Source organism: Prunus persica, chromosome G1 (assembly GCF_000346465.2).
Source record: "Prunus persica cultivar Lovell chromosome G1, Prunus_persica_NCBIv2, whole genome shotgun sequence".
NCBI classification, from domain to species: Eukaryota; Viridiplantae; Streptophyta; class Magnoliopsida; order Rosales; family Rosaceae; genus Prunus; species Prunus persica.
In genome coordinates, this window is record NC_034009.1 from 47,371,858 (window position 1) to 47,394,294 (window position 22,437).

The 22,437-nt window shown below is 34.9% G+C and overlaps 2 protein-coding genes across 7 annotated transcripts; one reads left to right on the plus strand and one right to left on the minus strand.

Annotated features, from left to right (window-relative positions):
• Nucleotides 1,722–12,384, minus strand: LOC18789358 (putative membrane-bound O-acyltransferase C24H6.01c). Of its 4 annotated transcripts, none has more exons than XM_020554097.1 (19): nucleotides 12,106–12,384; nucleotides 11,935–11,993; nucleotides 10,761–10,942; nucleotides 10,627–10,675; nucleotides 9,633–9,736; nucleotides 9,463–9,527; nucleotides 8,012–8,082; nucleotides 6,582–6,641; nucleotides 6,349–6,462; nucleotides 5,675–5,799; nucleotides 5,491–5,542; nucleotides 4,747–4,809; nucleotides 4,459–4,568; nucleotides 4,278–4,370; nucleotides 4,076–4,157; nucleotides 3,616–3,693; nucleotides 2,966–3,041; nucleotides 2,833–2,882; nucleotides 1,722–2,212 (listed from the first exon to the last, which is right to left on the minus strand). In XM_020554097.1, exons 1-19 carry the CDS (start codon nucleotides 12,215–12,217, stop codon nucleotides 2,171–2,173), a joined length of 1,587 nt encoding a protein of 528 aa, XP_020409686.1. In that variant the 5' UTR covers nucleotides 12,218–12,384; the 3' UTR covers nucleotides 1,722–2,170. The 4 variants fall into 4 exon arrangements, with proteins under 4 accessions (XP_020409686.1, XP_020409687.1, XP_020409688.1 ...); XM_020554098.1 differs by lacking the exon at nucleotides 10,761–10,942 and adding an exon at nucleotides 11,217–11,271 and having other exon boundaries at nucleotides 10,627–10,712; nucleotides 12,106–12,344; XM_020554099.1 differs by lacking the exons at nucleotides 11,935–11,993; nucleotides 12,106–12,384 and adding an exon at nucleotides 11,217–11,271.
• Nucleotides 12,859–20,693, plus strand: LOC18788398 (probable RNA polymerase II transcription factor B subunit 1-3). 3 transcript variants are annotated; one of them, XM_020554095.1, is made up of 21 exons: nucleotides 12,862–12,977; nucleotides 13,122–13,219; nucleotides 13,458–13,536; nucleotides 13,674–13,732; nucleotides 13,840–13,903; nucleotides 14,718–14,880; nucleotides 15,915–15,990; nucleotides 16,179–16,274; nucleotides 16,555–16,599; nucleotides 16,749–16,805; nucleotides 16,975–17,130; nucleotides 17,233–17,298; nucleotides 17,605–17,728; nucleotides 17,902–17,958; nucleotides 18,071–18,180; nucleotides 18,294–18,485; nucleotides 18,625–18,738; nucleotides 18,902–18,979; nucleotides 19,376–19,423; nucleotides 20,179–20,238; nucleotides 20,329–20,693. In XM_020554095.1, exons 2-21 carry the CDS (start codon nucleotides 13,139–13,141, stop codon nucleotides 20,416–20,418), a joined length of 1,815 nt encoding a protein of 604 aa, XP_020409684.1. In that variant the 5' UTR covers nucleotides 12,862–12,977; nucleotides 13,122–13,138; the 3' UTR covers nucleotides 20,419–20,693. The 3 variants fall into 3 exon arrangements, with proteins under 3 accessions (XP_020409685.1, XP_020409683.1, XP_020409684.1); XM_020554094.1 differs by having other exon boundaries at nucleotides 12,861–13,219; XM_020554096.1 differs by lacking the exon at nucleotides 20,329–20,693 and having other exon boundaries at nucleotides 12,859–13,219; nucleotides 19,380–19,423; nucleotides 20,179–20,244.

Sequence of the window (22,437 nt, forward strand, 5' to 3'; positions counted from 1 at the left end):
AGCCCAAACGTTAAGGACTATTAGTGTCACAAAAAAACCTCAAGGACCATTCGTGATAATTTCGTAAACGTGAAGGACCATTTGTGATAAAAAACCAAAAAATATTCAAAAAAACCTTGGTGAGAAATTAAAAAAATAATGTCTTCACCGGAGACCCACTTACTATGAGTGGGTGCGGTCCGGTTCGATTCGGTTCTTACCTCAAATCGGAATCGAAACTGGTACTATTTAACCAGTCCGGTTTAGACAAAAAAAATTTCAAAAAATGGCCGGTTCGGTTCTGACCATTCCGGTTTTGAACTGGATTATTAAATTATTATTTTTGTGAAAAATATATATTAAATTTTTTTATTATTATAAACATTTAATAAATAACTTATTTTTTTAGCTTAAAAATTAACAAATAATCCAATTCATACATTTATAAATTTTTTGAAGTTGAACTTGGAAAAATAGTGATTATAAAATTTAAAATATGGCATTAGATTTTAAAATTTTGTAAAAATAAAAAATATATATATGATCGGTCCGGTTCGGTCCGGTCTAGTGCGATGGGGTGTAAAATCGAAACCGGAATCGGTTGGAACCGGTTTGGTCCGATTCCGGTCCGATTTGTTGACTTTTTTGGTCAACCAATTTTTTTTCACCTGTTTGGTTCGGTGTTCCGATTTTCCGGTCCCGATGCCCACCCCTACCACTTACACAGTCGTGTCTCCTTCTCATTGGCCCTGGTCAAGGGAGACTTTGAAAAAGGCCAAAGAAGAGAGAAATTTTTTAAAAGAAGCCAAAATAGACAAAATTGCCCTTATTAATTTTTGGATTTCTTAAGAAATAATTTACATTTGCATGTTTTTGGTTCGAAAGTTGAGAGGTTTTTTGTTTTGTTTGAAAAAGTTTTGGTTTTTCTCAAAAGTGAAATTTTTGTGTGACTAAAACCTAAATTTACTAAATAAAAAATAAAGGAAGAAAATGTGGGCATCAGACAATGGCAAGTGAATAAGCATATGAAGGACAGTCTGCCCTGCCGGCGGGGTCACCCTTGGGTGGATGGCATTTTGGTCAGAATAACAAAAATATTGTATTGGTTTAAGTTTCAGCTTTTAACAAATTTGGCTATTTTCAAAACCAAAAACCTCCATAAAAACTCAAAACCCTAACACCCAGAGACGCATACACTATGCTCTGGTTTCTCAGCCACTGCCACCACCATGGCCCAATTGAAGTCCAATTCCGCATTCTCATCCTCCAACCTCGCTTTTGACGGTCCCAAAAGAGGTACATTCTTTTCATAAGAGAAATGGTACATATTCTAAAGAGCAAATTCTGGTTGTAGTTTTGTTGTCGGTGAAACAGAAGACAAGGTTACTTAATCCATATTTGATAGTTTCTGCTTTCAAAAGCTTGCACGAAGTGGTGCATAATATTATCCCTCATTGTCTTCCCATTGTATTGTGCTCTATTTGCTGCCGTTGCAGCATTAGAACCATGATTTTGAATAAATACTAATAAGAAAAAATGAATCAAAATTGCAAGTCCAGCTTTTATTTTGTGTGTTCCATCCTCTGGTATTTATTATTTAAAAGTTCTCCTTATGTTAAATGAACTAATGTTTGCTAATATAGGGTATAAACAAACAAACATCAGTTATCCGAATCAAAGTTGGCAAAAATTAAAATGTAATTACTGGAATAACATCAGACTCAAAGTTGAGAGATCAAAAGTGAAAAAGAAAAAAAAAACGAAACCAAAATATATAATTAACAAGAAAATTACAAATCACATTCTGGATTCCAATGGTCCAAAGTGCTTACTAGAGTCTCAGAATCAAAAGTTGGAATCAAAACTTTTGGCAGAAAGTATGGGTACAGTACAGTGCAGAAATTTGACAAATTATCAAAGTCGTACATTGGAATTAGCATCTCTACCTTAACGAAAGTATATTTCTTTCCTAATTCTATACAACTGAAGAATGTGGAATGATGTATGGTTAATTTTGTCCACCAGTATGCGTACTTGTGTAAGATCTCAGTAGTGAACTCAAATGTCCTCAGCGTGAACCCACATACCTTCTATTATAATATCGGCAAACCCGTCTCCAATTTGGAACTTCGGACGGACGTTGGTTTCCATACCAGCCTTTAGCCATCGGGGCCGATTACATCGAGCCAATTTAGCTGCTACTTTGCTTTGCATCATGGATGTGGAACATAAGCTGCAGGACAATCCAACTTTAGACCAATCATAGAAATGGCAGGCACACACCCACTGTTATAACCAAAAGATAAAAAGAAAAAGAAAAACGATTCGCTGCTTATGTTTTTGTTGCTCATATTATGCTTGTGCCCAAAATGGTGTCATTTTGGTCTAAAATTAAATTGTTGGTGTTTAAAGATTTTATGAGGAAGATAATTGAAAGAAAGCCTGAAACAACCTAATTTTTTATACAAGAAAAATATCAGAATACGTAAGCAGAGATCTGAACTCCTATGATTAGACTACCATGTGCTTTGCTCCATTATATTTAGGCATTAGTATTCAAGAAACCGTCAAAGTTACTAGAAAATAACAATTTTTAAGTATTATCCACCTCAAAAAAATTCTTTAATTTTTCATCATGCGTTAGATCTCCTAACAAATAAAAAAAAATTTGGATTTAAATTACTTTTGAGCAAAAATACAACCAGTGTAAGGCCATGATTGCAAACAGATTTCACTAGTTCTCCCCTTGATTAACGCACAAGGTGTATAAATTTCATGGAAAAATAAACCCCACAGGGTGTCTCTATAAATAAATCTACTCTTAGAGATATAACTAGATCATTATGGCATTACCTTTGTCCCTACATAAAACGTCAAAAGCATGCCAGCCAGAACAGGTAGTCCTGTACAAAGAATATCATTAGCACCCCAGCAGCAGCATTTGTAAGGATAACAGGGAACTTAAGGATATAAAATTTCAACATACCTTCTCTGTTAAGGAATTGAGAAATCAACCAACTAATGCCAGATGGTCCAATAACAAAACCAACAAGGTTTGCTACCTACATAAACATTGGCTTTAATAAAAATATTGGATGCAGAAGCGTTAATAAAGCAAAAGGATTAGCATTTTAATTGGATGTTTGTATCATGATAGCTTTTACTCATTCTTGTTAACACATAAGGTCGTTCCATTTTTGAAATACGTCAGTGGTTCATTATTATCTGTTTGGCAACTGGATATAACCCAAAGTACTTTGAAGTGCTAAGTACCTTAGGTTTTCCGAGCATTGGATTCTCACTGAAATCAGTTAGATGCACAAACATGTTACAAATAAATATAAAGCATGCCCTTTGATCAACATGAAGAGTGAAGGAAAAGACTCCTGAAAGTCTAAATTTAAACAAGTATTGTTATAAGAACCATAGGAAAAAGGTCCTTATTACTACTTCATTTTGGCTCATTAAGAATTCTGAATGTTCATGTGGTACTGGGAATTTAATCATCTGGTATTATTTTACTGATCCAGGAAAATGTCGTATTAAATGCACAAATTTCAAAAGTCAGTATGATGATCAAGTGGAACATAACTATTTATGAATGGTATATGCCTTAATTAAATATAGAATACAGACCATGAGACAAGTGATAGTGATAGCACCAGCAACTGCACTTAGTTCGCGAACAACAAACTCCCCATGAGTACTCTCAACCTGACAAGAATACAACTCAAAATATAAACCAAAAAGAAAATTGTAGTTCAAGGGGCAATTTGGCACAAAAAGAAACAGGGACCCAGTGGGACACATGGCAAAGTTCAGGGGCAGGCACAGAGCCAGTCACCATACTGGTTGTGCTAACCCAGCCCAAATATTCAAAGGCCAAAACCCGTAGCCTACAACCACTGCCCCAGTCTATATGCTCAGTCCATTCCTTTTAAAAAGTTCTGTCCCTGTTCAGGGGGTATAGCTAAATATTCTTTGGCACTGAATACCTCCAAGAAACAACAGTACGTGTTTGGCTATATGAGAGGTGGAAAAATTGGAATGGTCATCCTCACTAAATTAAGCCGTAAGATAGGAAGAAAGAGGTCACCTGAAATGCATTTACTGCTGATTTTAATATCATTTCCGGAATAAAGAATAAGCACGTCAGCCATGCCCAGGAAAGAAGCTTCCTAATGCCAATGACAGAAAATAAGTTAAAGTAAGGCACAAGTTTCAACAAGGCTCTGCTCCCATTTGACAGGAAAGTAAGATGTAATCAAGAAGAAAAGGTCAACAGCAGCTAGAAGTACCACTCTAGATCATGCCAAATGGCAACAAATGTGAATACAACCCACACATTGAGAAGCTTCCTCCGAGTGCCCCCAAGAGGAATGTACAAATACCTATTGTTGTCATTTCCGAAACAAACATGTCGGAGTTAGAAACAGGATTACAAGAGAAATTCAAAGCATAACAGGTTGAAAGTTTCACCTCACAAGCCATTTGTTATAGGAAGCATGCCAGTTCTTCCAAAAGGTTTCCAGGTTGTAGCAATTATTTATACACCTTGGCATATTCTCAGGGACCTCAATGCCACATATCTGCAGTAATTGGAAAGAACAACAAAATCACTTTCCACTGTATAGCAACATTAATAATTAAAGCTTGTTAAATCATTATGTGCACAAATTACAGATAGAACAACGTATAGTAGCAGCACCCAGAGAAAAGGCCAAATTTCAGAAGAAAATAAATAAAACTTCATTTACATATACCCACCAGTGACCAGAACCGGAAATAGCGCCATATCAGAAAAAACTTTAGCCACATGAAGATTAAAACCTGCACAATCATAAGAAAGTAAATAACCTTGACCTGAGCTGAAATAAATAAATGAAACCACCCAACAACGAGGATGGAAATGGAAACAAAGTAAAAGGAAAAACTACTAAAAGACCCGTAAAGAAAATCCATTTGAAATACTTTTTCACTCACAAAAGTTCACAAAATGAAATATAACATCGAGATAACCCAACTCCTTAAACTTCATTTTGTTGCAGACTGCACAGTATCTGAGTATGGTGAGAAACTTGGAAATACTTAAATAAGAAATTGTTACATCACATCCACGAGGACTGTAAAGATCACAAGTTAGTTTTTAATATTAATAGTACCGACTCCTTTTCACAAATAACCATTTGAGGATTTTTTTAAAGCATTAATCACCAATAGCTTTTGACTAATTCTCAATCCAAAGAAACTTATGAATATTTTCTATTTAAAGATATATGTATTCAGCATTTTGTATAACAGATCTCACAAATAGAAATAAATTATTCAGCACTGTCCATGCAAACATTGTCTATGGTGTGTCCTTTGCATTTTCCAAAAGTAAATGGTCCACCTTAAATTAATAATACGTTATTTAGCTTCACAATGTATTTCCATTCATATAATATGAAAACTTGAGATATTAAAACTCTAATCATGAAAAACCTTGATAATGTAAGGATCATCTCTTACCCCATATCCAATAATAAACACATCCATAGGATGTAACTCTTTCCACATGCCACTAATAGGTACAGAAGAAGAAAAAATTGTTAAAATATTATTCAAAAGATAGAACATGCATATACACACATGCACGCACAGACACACGCGCACACACCATATATGGTGTATCTTTAACTATAAAGACACTCACCTGATTGCAAACGCATTGTAATAAAAAAGATGTGTCATTAGTTCCATCAGAAGAAGACTGAATACCCAGCGCAAACCATACCAAGCAATGTCTCTAGCTGATAAGTTATTTTGAGGAACATCCAACTGGAAGAACATTGCAATAAAGATAATTGATGAAACTCCGCAGTAACATACAGGAAGGACTAGCATATCCAATGGATGGAAACAGAGATTCAGTGCACTTGATAATCCGGAAATGATCAACTCTTTGAGTTAGTTTGAAAAAATCACATATGTAGGAAAAATTCCAAACTACAGGAACAACAGTCAATGTATTGCTTCAGCAACAGTCAGGGTATATCAGAAGTCCTCAACAAAACAATATCATTTTTTATTATAAGAAACAAAGACACTAAACAATATCATTATTGTAGCTAAATTCATTCAAAGTTTGTACCATGAAGGCAGGTGTTTCAAACTTTATACTTGGATTTTTAAGCATCTGAATATCACCAAAGCCTTTATCTCTCGAAAAACACCTAGGCAACCAAAGAATGTTTCTCAAACGGGAAAGTCTGTGTGATAATTATCATTCATTTCAGTAGTTCATCAATGAAAGACAATAATCATACCAATAGAACACTAATGCACAAGGAAGAGAACAGGACAGTATCTATATTGAAAGTGACAGACCTGTGAGGCAAATGCATTGAAGCTAACAATCGGCCCAGCAAGATAAAGTGGTGCATATACCAAATAAGAAAGGTAAGTCATAAAGGAAAATTTGTCATTCTGGACACCTCTCTCCTGAGTAAACCAAGCACGTTTATGAGCATATGGAGAAATTAATTCAGATGGAAGTTAGTTTAAGGATCCATCAACTACAATAATACTGGACTCACACTTGGTGGATAGTGTAAGCTAACCTGTAAACTTTGGTAACAAGTTTTCCCTGATTTACAAATATCGCAGCGTTGAATGTGTTTCTGCAATTGCGAGACCAAAATAAGTATCACCACTAAGTAAATCTTTAAGGCACAAAGTATTCCTTGACAATAATCTGCATGCATGAATAAACTCTTAAGAGAAACTCCATCTGAATGAACCCAGGAATCACCAATGGGTACTGATACATGAATTGATTTGAGGATTTCCAGATAATACTATATTAAATGCTGTTACATAGTAATTGGCAAGCTCGTGAAGGACAACAAAACATAAAATTACGCTGTTGAGTACGAGCGCAGAAAACTAACAACATATCAACTTCAAAGCCAATGAAAAGGTTATCATGCACCATAAAAGCAAGCTGCAGAACAAGGGCATTAAAAACAGGCAGGGTTGAATAAAGAGAAATCAATAACCACTCCTGACTCTCACTTTGCGGTTTGGGGAACGGGGAAGCACGCTTCAACTTTATGGAGCTGTTTGGTCCACTCTGTATTCTGGAACATTTGGATGAAGCGTAATAGGAGAATTTTTGAAGACTATAAGGGAGTGGGAGTGAGTGAGCTTTGGGATAGAGTTAATTACTGGGTAGCTTTGTGGGCTTCTGTTACAAAAGATTTTAAAGACTACTCTTATTCCACTATTATGAGGGATATGGCAGCTGCGGTTAACTGGGGGGTGTGTTGTTCTGTGGTTTTTCGGTTTTGTTCCTCCCTGTAAGTTTGGGAGGGTTTGGTGCTGTTTTGTTTCTCTCTGTGTTTGTTTTTATTTCTTCGGTTGCCTTATCCACCTCCGTGTTCTTTTGCTTAATAAATTTCGTTTCTCAAAAAAAAAAAAAAAAAACCACTCCTGACTCTCATCCACAGAAAAATCTGAAGAAAAAAATACTTAAGGTTCTAGAGCAGTAAGTAACATATGCTGATTATTCTTCAGACCATGGAGGGCTGGAGAATAGTCTCTAAACTAAACCCATTTGTGTAAGGAGGCATAAATGGTTTTGTTAAAAGGAGGAATAAATTATCTCCTGCAAAGATTTAATGTATTAATTACACATGTATTTAGGCTCATTGTTTTGGAGTCTTATATTCAATGTTTGAGTCTCTTTATGTCACATGATTAGGTGTCATGAATTGTGTCTTTTAGCATTTCATAGTAAATTAGTTGTGATGCTGGAATTGTTTTGAATTTCGTTGGGAGTGAGTCCAATACACCTATTGCATGATACCAAAGGCAAGGGTCCTGATCTCTCTTTTCATCCTTTCTCTTACTATTACCCTACATCACCACCACTACCAGAAGCTTGAAAGGTTTGTAATATCGGCTTCCATGTAGACAAGGTAACGAAAAATCAGAGGAGTTGGGCGGGAAAGAGAAGAGAGAGATCAGACCTCAAAAGGAAAAAAATTACCTTATGGTCAAAATGAGAATCTCGATGTGCCCAATGGTAATCATAGCCAAAGCTTATCATGCGCAAAACAACTGTCACAAACAGCCAGAGTTAAAAATAAAAAAATATATATATAAAAGCATGCCTGTTGTGCCCCATGAATCCATCTCCTTTTTACTTTTAACTTCCATCCTCTATGTGTCTCAACTGAAAAATTTTACTTTTAGTTTTGTTCATGCATTTACTGAAATAAGTATATAGGTACAACGAACTTTTGATTTCGCATTTTCTAATTTCAGTAATGTGACTTTTAAGAATTTTTTTAGTTTAATCTTATTGTGATTTTAAGGGGTGGTATCTAATTACCCTCTAAACTTTGAAGTCAGTTCTGCTTTGCCCCCATGTACTTTTAATTTAATCAATGTTCAGTCTAAAACAGAAGACAATGACCATGTGACTAGCACAAGAAATCAAGATCAAAATTACTGATATGTAAATCCACCATTAAATAAAAAAGCAATGAAAAGTTTAAAAATAAACTCATCTCCCAACACCACACCTAGCTCCATCATGGGCCACCATGGTCACTGCCAACACAATGTGGGCCACCATGGTCACAAACAAAACCATGCACTTCCACCATCAATTAGTCATCTTCACAATAAAAACTCCACAGCCTACCTCTAACCTTAAGCCACCCGTCAATTAATAAGTGTCACCATAATCAAAATTTTACACCACCACTCAGATGAAAGGACTCATAAACACCATTTACAGCCATAACTCATGAAACGACTCAAATTTTAAGACCCATAAATCCACCAATTCAGTTCTCATATAAAAAGCCTTACACACCCTTGACCTATCATCCACAAAGCTTAAAGCTGTGGCATTGTGGGTCTGCTCCAAGCAGCCACTTTTCACCTTCATTCGAACCAAAAAAGCTGTCACTGAGAGGAGCCCCAAATTACTCCAAACGTTCATCAGTCTGAACTTTGTGTTATGAGTTTGTATTAGTAAAGGATTTGATGAATTACTTTCATGGAATTTTCAATAAATAGATTGCTAATGCATGTACCAACTATATCTATATTTAACTTTCCACGGGAAAGTTCTGTTGTGGAGAGCCGTGGAATTTAGATGAATTAAGTAGTTAGTTCTGCATATAAGACGTTAGCAAAAGCATTATCTTTGAAATTGAGGAAAGTGATGGCTCATAAGAACTCTTATACGGTGTTGAGGAAAGTTGATATTGGTAACCCCATCTGGGTCATTGTTATGATGCGCATGTATGTGTCTACATATTTACGCATATGTGTTTGATGACCAATTGTATGCACATGATATGGAAGAGTAGGTAGAATATGATATACAAAAACCACAATAATGAAAGTATGATAATTGGAATTAAATTTTCAAAAAAAATCATTAGGAATCCCACACAATCATAAATCATGAGGAAAGAAAATTACCAAAGTTAAAGCAAATGTGCCATCTGAAAGTGCCCCGAAAGTTATCCAAATATGCCCACCGTTGCCTATGTGCAATGATAAACAGACCAGTAAGCAGATATATCAGAATTTATTGCCTAATAATTTAACTACCCAAAGAAGGGCTTAATAGCCTAGCCAACAAAACTCACCCAATCATGTAAAATGAATATCCTTCATAAACACGATTGCACAGAAGAAAGAATATGTTGAAAATCCAAAATACGAAAGAGAAGTACTTTGTTCGTGCAAATATCTGCAGAAACAAAAGTCTAGTAAACATATGGCAAGAATAAAAAACAGTACAGCACAGCTATGATGATGAAAGAAACAAAATGAACTCTAAGAACAGACTCAAATTTTCAGATTGTATATTATTTTCTTTGGTGATCTTAAGATGTAGGATTTTTTTTTTTTTTTTTTTGGATAAAGCATGCAAAAACACAATTTTCACTCACATAAAACCAAATTATAAAAAGAAAAACTAACTTATACATCAACTCAGCACCTTAAATTTCGCATGCAAAAGGTTCACAACCATTACAAGAGCTTACAGTCATTCTGTACCTTTTTCTAGAAGCCTTATTCCCATAAGATTTTACAAGTAATGAATTGCAATTGTACAGAAAACAAGTAACCATTTAAAATTTGGAATGTAATAAGGAACAAATAATAAAATAGAAGTCAGAACTAAATCCCCAATGTATATTTTTCCACTGTGTTAAATTAGAACCAAGTTTGAGTTATTCAAATATTTATTAAAAAACGGAGAATAAAACAGATTACACTCTCACCATCGAAGTATTATATTTCAAATTTTCAGAAGTTTTAGCTCCTAGAAGCACAAAGAGTGGTAAAAAATGAACAAGAATATCAAATGCTAAGTCAGCAAGACATGAAAGTTTAGACATTCAAATGTTGGCTAACTCTTCATATGAAATCACATTGTTTTGAAACCTGAGCAATGTTCTTTATGTGATCATAACACATACTTACACACTAGGGTTCATGTGGAACTTGTATATTTCAGAAAACAACTTAACTGAAGAAAAATAATGCAATATAACTGTAAACAGAAAAGACTAATGATAAGAGTGATAAAAGAAAATGCATTACATTATGTATCCACACTTGAATGCAACTCACCTTTACAAAAAGAAAATTCACTGAAGCGATTGAGAGGATAAATATTATGCTTGCAGAAACAACGAAAGTCAGAGAACTGCAGCCTCCTTAGACAGAGTATAAAATCCAAGTATTATTATGAATGTAACACATACCAGGCTCCATGCAGATATGATAGGTATGTGAAAGATATCAAAATCCAAATAATGGACATCCCTCTCGCTTTTAAGTGAAAGCTTGTCCTCAATAAATTAGCGATCAACGTAAAAAGTGTAAAAACAACAGTAAGAACAGGTAAATTTCCTTGAAAGTTTCTCCATTGTGCATCAGAAACATCCTAAGTAGAAAAAAAGAAAGGGGGTATATCAGATAAATAAAGATTTTATAATTCTGTGAGCATTCAGTGCATTCATATTATGCACACAGTGATACTGAAATAATCCAACACATGAACAAGAATCATATCCAGAAAAGGTCTATCTAATAATGAAATTGCCAACCTATTACAAGCCAAAGAAGGTAATGCAGGAAAATAATTGTTGAACTCGTAAAGTTAGGGAGTGTAAGAATGTTATCAGTAGAATTTCTCCTCAATCCACTTAACATCCCACCTTGCCAACCGTTAATTAGCTCCAATCCAAGAATGCCTTTCCAAATCATGCTTTTCTATGATAATTAAGAAAGAGTCAAATTTACATATATACACCCGTACATATACAAATATATCTTCAGATACCATGCAACTGTAATGGCACCTCTGGCCCTTCGGATTAAAGTCGTGGTTTAGCCAGCTAAGAACCTAAGAGCTAAACTTTAATCCCTAAAACCCAGCTCTACAACCTAAAATAATTAATCATGCCCTACTTGGAATCAAAACTAAAGAACTTATATATGATGAAAAAAAAATAAAAATGAGCCTCATCTGTTCAGCTACCCTTGCAAAAGAATAATCAAAACACAGTCTTTTAGTCATCTAAAATGTGAAAAATTAAAAATTACAACATCTCAGTTCCATAAATAAAACTGAAACGAAAATGTGGATAATTGAACAATTTCCAATTGAGCTGATGAAGAACCTAAAAACTGAACCGTTCCGGTCATTAATTTACAGCCCATAAATTACTTTAGAAAGTATATATATAGATACTTGGAAATGGAAAATAGAACAAATGAAAGGAAATAAAATATTCATTCAACTGACACGCTATGATATCTTTCTTGACTATCTCCTACGTTATTTTTGAAAGGAAATACAATCTAGAAAAAGAAAAAAAAATGAAATTGAATGAGAAAGGAAGAAGACGAAAGGTGAGGAGAGAAGGAACATACATTGAGGCGATGAGGCAACAACCATCCAGGACGCAAACCAAAGAGTTTAAGATAATGATCTGCGTATGAGAGAATTGCATTTGCATTTCAATTGATTAACGTAAAAAGAAAAAAAAAAAAAAAAAAAAAAAAAAGAGGAAAAAACAGAGGAAATGGTTTGGGATTGGGTACCACGAGAGAGCTGAAGGGATCGATGAATGATGAAGGCGTAGAAAGCAGCTGCGTAGAGAATGAGAAAGCCAAGCTCTCTTTTTTTGTTGCCGCTGCTATTCAACAAATTCATAGCTGATGACGAAGAACTCTGTTTTTTTCTTCACGTCAATTTCAATTTCAAATTATGCCCTACAAATTCATAGTGCTCTGTTTTCAACCCACTCCATCTCACTTCTGCTCTCTCTGACTGACAAAAAGTCTTGAGTCCCAAAACAATTTAAAAAAGGGGTAATTACATTTTGGTCACTGAGGTCAGGGTCAATTTTAATTTTGTTCACCAAACTTTCAATTTTCCGATTTTCGTCATCACACTTTCCATCAGTTAAGACGCACGTTGTGCGTGGGTGCAGGGGCAACTTTTTGCCGGATTAGGTCATGTGAATTTCGTCGGGAGTGGTTTTTTTCTTAATTTGCTAAATATTTTAGAGTATAGCCGCCCGGCTATATTTTTAAAATATTCAATTAAGGAGTATAGCCGCGCGGCTATACTTCTCAAATATTATATTTCAGGATTATAGCCGCGCGGCTATACTATTCAAAGGTCTGGAACAGTAAATAGAATATTTTATACTATTTTAATTTTATATTTTTATATCTTTAAATTTTAAAAATATATAAAATTATATTCTTTACTTTTGTATTTTGGCCAATTTCTTTAATTTAATACATGTAATTAAGAATTATTCATTAAAAAAACAGTGCGGGGTATGTTTAGCAAATAAATGGGTTCAACTAATAGAGCTCCCTTCCTTTCACAGGAGGAGAAGACGCGCACTCACAGACAGAGAGTACTCTGAGAGAGAGAGAGCCTCTCCCTCGGTCCCGTAACTGTAATAACAACCCAAAACCCTAAACCACCTCACCTTCACATCATTGCTTTGCGTCAAATACCCTAACTCCATATCTGAGGATTTTTACAAATTTGATTGATTTGAATTTCTTTTGGTTTTTGTGAAATTTAATTTCTGTTAAAGAAACGATCGCGAAGAAGATGTCGTGTAGGCAAGTGGTGAAGCGTGCGAGTTACAAATCTAAAATCAAAGATCCTGGGACTCCTGGCGTTTTAACTATGGTACTCCATTACTTAATTCTTCACTTTTTCTCATCCCTTGTATTGCCTTTTTTTTTTTTTTTTCTTTTTTTCATAAAATACAAATTTAATTAGTCTTAAGTTTCATCATTATTTTAAACATTGTATTCTGCCACATTCTACCAAATGCTAGTTTGGGTAATTGTTAAAAGTGCACTCTCTCTCATTCTTGGTGATGTATGGAATCATTTTGTTTTTGAACATACATTGGCCTGTGCAGACAGAGAACAAGTTTGTGTTCAGGCCAAACGACCCCTCGTCCGCTGCGAAGCTCGATGTGGAGTTTAAACACATTACAGGTACTCCTTTTCCTTCCTTTAAAAAAATAAAATAAAATCTTACTCATTTTAACAACCCATCATTCAATTTCTCTACATATCATGCTAGTTATATGAGTTGTAATTCTTTTATATTGCGTTTTCTTTTGAATTTTCAGGTCACAAAAACACTAAGGAGGGAACAGATAAACCACCTTGGCTTAATCTCAGTGACAAGGTTTTCTTTTAGTTGTAACCTATGATATGACCTCCCACTAATTTAGGGCTAGTCTAGTGCAGTTCCTTTTTTCTTCATTGACAAAAATTTATTCTGTGATTCCCCAGGATAGAAGTTACATTTTTGAGTTTGGAAGTTTTCACGATCTTCATGTATGCCGAGATTTTGTAGGTAAGAATCACATCCAGAACATGTAATGGAAGTCTAGATTGATTGTGTCCAAAGTCTCAGTTTCGCATTTTTCTTTAACTCTATATTGTCTGCAAATCTACCATTCTGCTGATGTATACTCTGACTTATGCTTTTTAGTTGAATTTTGAGAAATTTCCATGCAAATGCTATTTTTAGATGTGCAAGGAATGTTTTAATGCCCTCACCTTTTCTGCTATCTACATGCCATTCATTGCCAATCATTGCTCTTTCCATTTTCACTGATTTCCTTTGAAGCTTATGACACTGCACTTATATATATATATACACAGAGAGCTTCCATTGAGGGATCCCTCAAATAAGTTATTTGAGGGACACCCCTTGTAGGCCCCACTCCGGATTGTATTTCACTAATCCAACCGTCTATTTTGTAGATATTCATTTAAAGATCATCTCTACAAAAAATCACTTGAATCCGATATCATTTGACCACTCAATTGAGTTATTGAAATTTTAGCATTTTCTTGAAGCACCGTGTTCATTGATTTTGTAAGACACAATTGAATATTGAAACGGTTTCCGATTTGTCTAATTTTTTGTAAGGATGATCTATGAATGAAGACCTAAAAAAATAGATGGTTTGGATCATTGGAAAAAAAATTGTAGGGTACCCTAAAGGGCGTCCCTCAAATAATTTATTTGAGGGATCCCTCAATAGAAGGGGATTGATATATATATATATATATATATATATTTAACATTTGACTGTTCTGTCTTGGTTGCTGTATTGGTTAATTATTTACTCTTAGTTTGTGTTATTTGGTACTTTGAATAGGCAATGCCCTCGCTAAGTCTGGAGAGGCAGCAAAAGCTTCTTCTGCTGCAAAACCTACTTCTGCTGCAAAAACGACTTCTGAGAAATCTGGTGTCACATTGCCTGATGAACAACTCAGTACTGCAGAAATGCAGCTCCGTATGAAGCTATTACAAGAAGACAGGTAACTGTAGTCTCCTGTACCCACATGATCAGGTTGCAATCATCAGCATTTCCGATTCTGTATTGCTATGGAAAAGCTTTAAGCTATTTTGTTTTGTTTCTTATATAGATATGTTTTATATTATGCAGTTTTACTTTTTTTTCAATCTAATATATGCTGAGCAGGAAAGAATCAGGATCACACTACCCTTCAACTCATATGTGGTTTTGCAAGTTCAAGCCTGTTTTTCTTTCCTATGTACTTTTAAAGTACATTTTATATTTTCTATAGGCATATATCATAGAAATACTAAGCATTGATATGGTACTACCATAGAAATACCAAACCTGGATGGCCATTGGCCTCCACTTTTAAAGTTTTCCTGTCCCTTCTTTTCAAGTTCAGATTGTTGAGTTCAAATACTTGTTTTTTGTCTTTTTTTCCAAACAATTTTTCTCCATGGGGTTTTGCACAATCCGTTTTCTGGTACAAGGAATTTGCAATAATTTCCTGGTACTTATTCAAAGCCAAACTAAATTTCTAGTCCCTATAGGTCTAATTTCCACTACTGGGTAGTTTAAAAGTTAAATTGTACTCCTATGGTTCGGTTGAAGGACAAAAGCTAAACTCCATCTAATTATTTTATAGAGTGCTGATGTGGCAGCAGGTGAAATATGCCTCACACTTCTTACTTCTTTACCCCCTTTGGTTCTGCGTGGATGTGTGTGTGTCTGAACATCTGAAGTCGAAAATAGTTTTGCAATCACCTTGTTATTATCATTTCCCTCTTTAATAGTGAAGGTGACTCTTTTTGTCCATCATGTTGCCTTCTATTGTGTGCATTTTTTATTTTTGTTTGCATTTGCTTTCCAGGTGGAAATTTAGACAGTAATTGTCCACCAAAACGCTTCTAATTTGTGTTTTGAGAACTGCTGTAACTTGATAATTCCTGTTACTAGATTGTTTGCTTCTGGGTGTAGCATTTTCAGTGTAGAACTGACATAATCTGTGTTTATACTTCCTGTTTTTGTGTCACTAAATTTTATTCTTCTCAGTGAATTGCAGAAACTTCATATGCAATTTGTAATCAGTGGTGTCTTGACGGAATCTGAGTTCTGGGCAACTAGGAAGGTTAGATAGTTTATTGCAGACATCTATGTTTGTACAAGTTCTGTGTTTAATTTTGTATTTGAACTATAAGTGTACACATAGTGTTGGATCTTTCCCCCCTCTCTGGGGCTATGCTTACAATGGAAACTATTTTTAGCAGAAAGTGTGTAGTGTGATATAGATACATTTCTACTCTTTCAATTTTGCAGAAGTTGCTTGATGGAGATAGCCGTACAAAGTCAAAGCAACGGGTTGGTTTCAGAAGTTCAATGATATTGGACACCAAACCTATGACTGATGGCCGGGTAGAACCTCTCTCTTTCTCTCTCTCTCTCTCTCTCTCTCTCTCTCTCTCTCTCTCTCTCTCTCTCTCTCTCTCTCTCTCTCTCTCTCCCCTTGATTAATGAGTTCTTTGTTTTCTTCTTGTCAACAGTTACTTGTTCCTTATAGAGAGTTGCATCTCCTTGGTGGCTTTTAGTAGAACTATTTTTTGATAAACAAGGATTCCTTTTGTTATGGATAACATTTTCTTCCTCATTTAGTTGTGGTTCTGAATTTTTTTTTTCTTTTGGCGGAAATATCCAGATGAACAAGGTTACTTTTAATTTGACTCCAGAGATTAAATATCAGGTATGGTTCTTTTATTTTGCACTTCTTTGTTTTCTTTAACATAAAGCTTCCATTTTGACGTTTACAAATACTCTGTATGAGAGAGCTAGTGATCCATCTTGGGAATACTTTCTTTGGTTCTTATGCTTAATTGTTACATTGCTTTTCAGATTTTTGCCCTGAAACCAGCTGTTCACCAGGCATTTCTTACTCTGGTTCCCAGTAAGGTAGTGAGGATATTGAAACAAAAACTTTACATAATCAGGCAGTTTTCCGTGTCCCTAGTTTTGTTGGAAGCTAGGATAAAAATCAGAGAATTGGGTAGTCTGTTATTTGCTCTCTTACATTTCTCAAAGCATGATTCTTGCTTTTTTTCTTTTTTTATTCTTATTCCAGATGACAGAAAAAGACTTCTGGACAAAATATTTCCGAGCTGAATACCTCCACAGTACAAGGAATGCTGTTGCAGCTGCAGCAGAAGCTGCCGAGGATGAGGAACTGGCAATTTTTTTGAAGGAGGATGCTATATTGGCAAGTGAAGCTCGTCGGAAGGTGCTGTTTAGAAAATCATTTTCTTTCCCTTCTAAATCTTGATTTACCTGGGATGTTTCTGTTACATTTGTTTTTCTCCCTATCGGCATGTCTTCTTTGCAGATTCGACGGGTTGATCCAACTTTAGATATGGAAGCTGACCAAGGAGATGATTATACCCATCTTCCAGTATGTTGTCTATAAACACTTGAGCCTTTTATTTTAGTAATTTCTAAGTTTTCATGAAGGCAGTCATCTAGTTTGTCTGATATCTGAAAGTTTAAGGTGATTTGGCATTTTGGTCATAATCTTATAAATGGTAAATTGCAGAATATTCCTCATATTTTCCTCTATTTTACATTGTCATATTCTAAATGCTCTTTTATGTTTTTGATCCATCACAATTTTTTTTTGTTATAATACTTAACATCTCTAGGGATACAGGAAAGCTGCATTCATTTATCGTGTCTTATTCGCAACATTTTTAAAAATCAGGATCATGGGATATTTCGTGATGGAAGCAAGGACGTCACGGAATTGCAGAACGAGCTATACAGGAGGACTTTATCACAAGACCTTAATCGACAAGGCGCTGTTGTTCTTCAAGGAAGAACAGTCGGTTAGACTCTCTCTTGAACCTATTTCCTTTTCCTTCCATTAATTAATACATGCCATAAGAATAAATTATTTATTTTAATCTGATGTAGATAACAAACCATGAAAGTTTGATTCTTAGGTCACTATATTTTCAGTAAATTAGTAGATAACTTTGATTTGTGAACCTGACTGCAGATGTTGATTTAGAAGATCCAAGAACTGTTGCAGAGGCACTTATGCAGTCAAGACGGGGTTAGCATGGTCCTTTGTTTCCCCCTTTGGTTCATCCATTGGGATTTTCCTCCCTTCAATATTTCTGATAGTAGCACAGCATCTTTGCTTATTTTAGCTGTTGTTTTTGCAGAGTCTGATGAGAGTGCTGAACAGGAGAGACTTGATAGGATTACTCGGATGACGGAGATAGAGGACCTTCAAGAACATCACGATCATCCTGTTGCTCAATTATGTATTAAGGTTAACTTTGACATCATTCTAGCTGCTGGCTAACAGTTTTCATTCAGAAGATCCATACTTTATTTTTTATTTTCTTCTGATACTCTAGATGTTTCATGTGTTTTTGGAAACAGGATCCTCGAGACTACTTTGACACGCAACAAGTTAATGCACTTAAAACTTTGGATGACTCACGTACTGGAACTGAACAGAAAAAATGCAGCCTGACTACTGAGGAAGCATATGGCTCCTTGAGGGAGGCTATATCTAAAATTAAGAGCATTGGATTGAAAAATTCCACAGTTGCACCAGAAATTGCTATTACGGTATATATCTTCATTCCAGGTCTTTTTCAATATATGATATGCCAGAAAGCACAAAGACACATCAAGATGTGATATGTATATTTATAAGCGTGTATACTTAAGTAGCAAGAAAATTTTACTCCCCATTTCTGTGGTATAGGTTCTTAATGGACTGACCCAGAATATTTCAAGTACGAAGTATCAACTTGGGAAGAATCCTCAGGACAGTGTCCTAGACAGTTTGCCAAACAAAACGAAAGAGGAACTTCTGCACGTGAGTGAATAACAACTTGTTTGTTTATTTTTTTAAAGACTACTAGCCACTTTGTAGATAGCATAGAAAAACTTAATTGTGTTCCCTCTGTTGTCTTAGAGTTGAGGAAGTATGACAAATTTGGCTTTAGATTTTGATTTTATGGATATGTTTCTTATTCCAGCACTGGATATCCATTCAAGAATTACTGAGGCACTTTTGGTCTTCATATCCAATTACGACAACGTATCTATCTACTAAGGTTAGTTTTTATAACTCACAAGATGGGGTTCCTTTATGTGATATGTTGTGAAATGAAATGATTGCTAGAGATTTTTAAGATTTTGACCTTAGGACTTATGAGGAGGATTCTTGTTATGGAAGATCTCGTTTTGAGGGGAGGACAAGCCCGAATCATCTTTTGAATATTTTAATATAATATAATATAGTGGGCTATGATTGAATCAAATTGGCCTGGAACCTATTTACCCAATAGGTTGATGAAGGGTCAAAGGGTGTTTGAAAATTTTGCGATGTTTGTTCAAATAAGGATAAGAAAATCATAACTCATTAGCATAGCTGTTTGAATTTCTTAAACATGATTTTTTTAAATTATTATTATTATTATTTTTTGTGGATTCATTAAATTCTCATGCAGGTAGGCAGACTGAAGGATGCCATGTCACAAATTTATCGACAGTTAGAGGTATAATTTGTGCTAGTTTATCTTTATTTAACTTTTGGTTTCCAAGCTTTGTTAACATACTAGTTGAGTCCCCCACATGCATTTTCTAAGAAACACCATATTGTGTTTTATATAAATACTTCACAAAAGCTCAAAACTATGAACTGATGTCGATCTATCTTCCTTGAAAGGGTTATTGTTGATGTTGAGCTAGAACTGCTGAGAACAGCCCACTAGTATTAGGGTTCCTTCATCCCACAAGTAGTTAGTGCTCTTGGGCCTTCTTTAGCGGGTTATCCATACGGACCATTCCTCATGGCTAATATAGAATCACCCTGAGTTAAGGTGCAGTTGCCATATACCTTTATGAGAGTTCCTTGGGGCTTTTCCGTGAACAGAACTAAAATCTTCATTGGGATGTGAGGGATGGAAATGTTTGGAGAGGAGAGAGATGTTGGTTTCTTATTGAAGTTGAATCCTCCTTTACTGTGATATAGCACTGAGACACAACTGGCTTGGTGTAATGTATATTTATTTATGGTTTTGTCTATTAAGAGAGTCTCAGTTAGTGCTCCAACCTTTGCATTCTAACATCACCTTAATTCTGTTTTAAGGAAAAACAGAAAATGTCATTTTGGTCAAAAACACATTTTCTCTCACTCTCTTTTATACTTTTAATATAGGTAATTCATGTGTTAAATCCCCAATTAAAATCAGTCTTTGATTGTTTTAAAAGAGGATTTTACATAGTTCACGTATCAAATGAAATTTTCCAGGAGATAAAGCAATCGGACTTCCGGCACCAGGTTTCCCTCCTCGTTCGTCCAATGCATCAGGTCAATACTGTCATTGATTTTCAGTTTAATTGCAAGGATTAATGTATTTGAATAAGAATGTCAAATGGTACTTAGACCATTTTAGTGCAGGCTCTTGATGCGGCTTTTCAACATTTTGATGCGGACTTACAGAAAAGAGCAGCAAGGAGTGGAGGAGAGACGCCAAATGGAAACTCGTAGGAGAAGTTTGCCCGCAACCCGTGTATCTGTGACTGTGTGCTGCCTTTATCTTGTAGCCATCTCATATAAAACTGTACATCCAATGAATTTTGCTATGAGCTTGTGCTAGATTGACAAGGTTTTTGATTTGATGTTGTAAAAAATATATTGATGTTGGACTATTTAACCAATTGTGCATAGAAGAAGAGTCAACAATTGGGTACAAGTAGAAGTATTTTTGTTTGTACTACTGGCTTCTGCACACCATTATTTCATTTCATTTCATTTTAGCCTCATTTAAAAGGTTTGTTTTATTATTGCCATCACCAAAGAGGGTTACAAGACTTTGCTTTATTATTTCATTTCATTTAGCTCACAAAGGAAAGATTATAACTTTTTAAGTTTATCCTCATTGATTGTTCTTTTGGTTTCCTTAAAACTTAAAAAACAAAACATAAAAAGGAGTTAAATAGGGTGTAAAACTAAATGGTATGATTATATATATTCTGTATATCAAGGAAGCTATAATTTGGAAAGAGTGAGTTTATTTTTGGAAGCATGAGATGAGATGAGAGATGATAATTTAGACACGACCTTCCCTTGTATATAACTAGGTCGCCAACTCCAAGCATACATTTCTATCTAGTAACCATTCCATTGATCCGCAAAGCATTTGATCATGTGCTCCTTTTATTTTAGCTGCTAAATCCATCCATCCCACGAAAAATTTATATAAAATTTTAATAAAAATTGATGGACTTAATAGAGTTAATATTCTGTTAATTAAGAGGACATATGTCAGAAGAATAAGGAGGAAACATGGTGGGCACAATTTGACTCTTTATAGTTCGGATAATTATATTATAAATTTGGTCACCAATAAACAGCAGTCATAGATGATGCTACGAATCTCGTCTTTCCATATAATTATGAGACACAAGAACAAATAATTATAAAGGTATTTGTCTCCGCTTAGTTGGAGAACGTCTTATGGATGAGTTCAATACCCATTAAAAAAAAAATTTCTGTCAGGTTATAATTTAAAGGCACATAAACATGAAATTTCGAGCTGGAGTATTTTCCTAATTTTTCAAAAAGTTTTCTAATTTTATAAAATTTTATTTTAATTAGATAAATTAGGGTTTAGCAAAATAAATTTTTTTGATAAATTAGAGCAACTCCACTCATTTGCCCTTAGCCATGGCAAGGGTGGAGCTAGGGCAAGCACTATTCACGTGAATAGTGGTTGCCCTTGCAAATAGTAAATCGTTTCTCCACCCGTTGCCCTTAGCCATGGCAATTACTATTCACTTTTTTGTTTTTTCCTCCTATTTTTTAATGAAAATAATTAATTTGGGTAATATTTTCAGATAAGATTTTCGGATTCCTACGTGTCAAGACTATTCATAATCAGATAAAATTTTCGGATAAGATATTTGGATTCAAATTTCGGATTAATTTCAAAGTTCAAATTTCAGATAAATTTTTGGGTTCAAATTTCGAATGAATTTCAAAATTCAAATTTCAGATAAATTTGGGTTCAAATTTCGGATGAATTTCAACATTCAAATTTCAGATAAATTTGGGTTCAAATTTCGGATGAATTTCAAATTTTGAATTTCATACAAATTAGGGTTCAAATTTCGGATGAATTTCAAATTTCAGATATGATTTTCATCCAATAAAATCAAGCCACGTGGCATGTCTATCTTGCCAAATTTTTCTATAAAACCAGAGTCTCAGCTCATACCTCTCACACCACATCTTTCTATATTTTCATTTCTGAGAGTTTATAATTCATACTTCATTCATTCTGAATGGAAGAATTTAGGAGATGCTTGGAGAGACAAGAGAGAGAAAGAAGAGAGAGAAACCGTAGAGCAGATGAAGTCAATGAGTTGCAGAGACAAGTCGATGAGCAAGTTCTCATAACAGTGGCTTTGGAAGAAGAAGAGAACCAAGGTCGCCGCCATAGTTCACAAGCCGGCCGCCGCCGGAATGTGGAAAGACATAGGCATTCTAGGGGTAAGAATCTTTTGG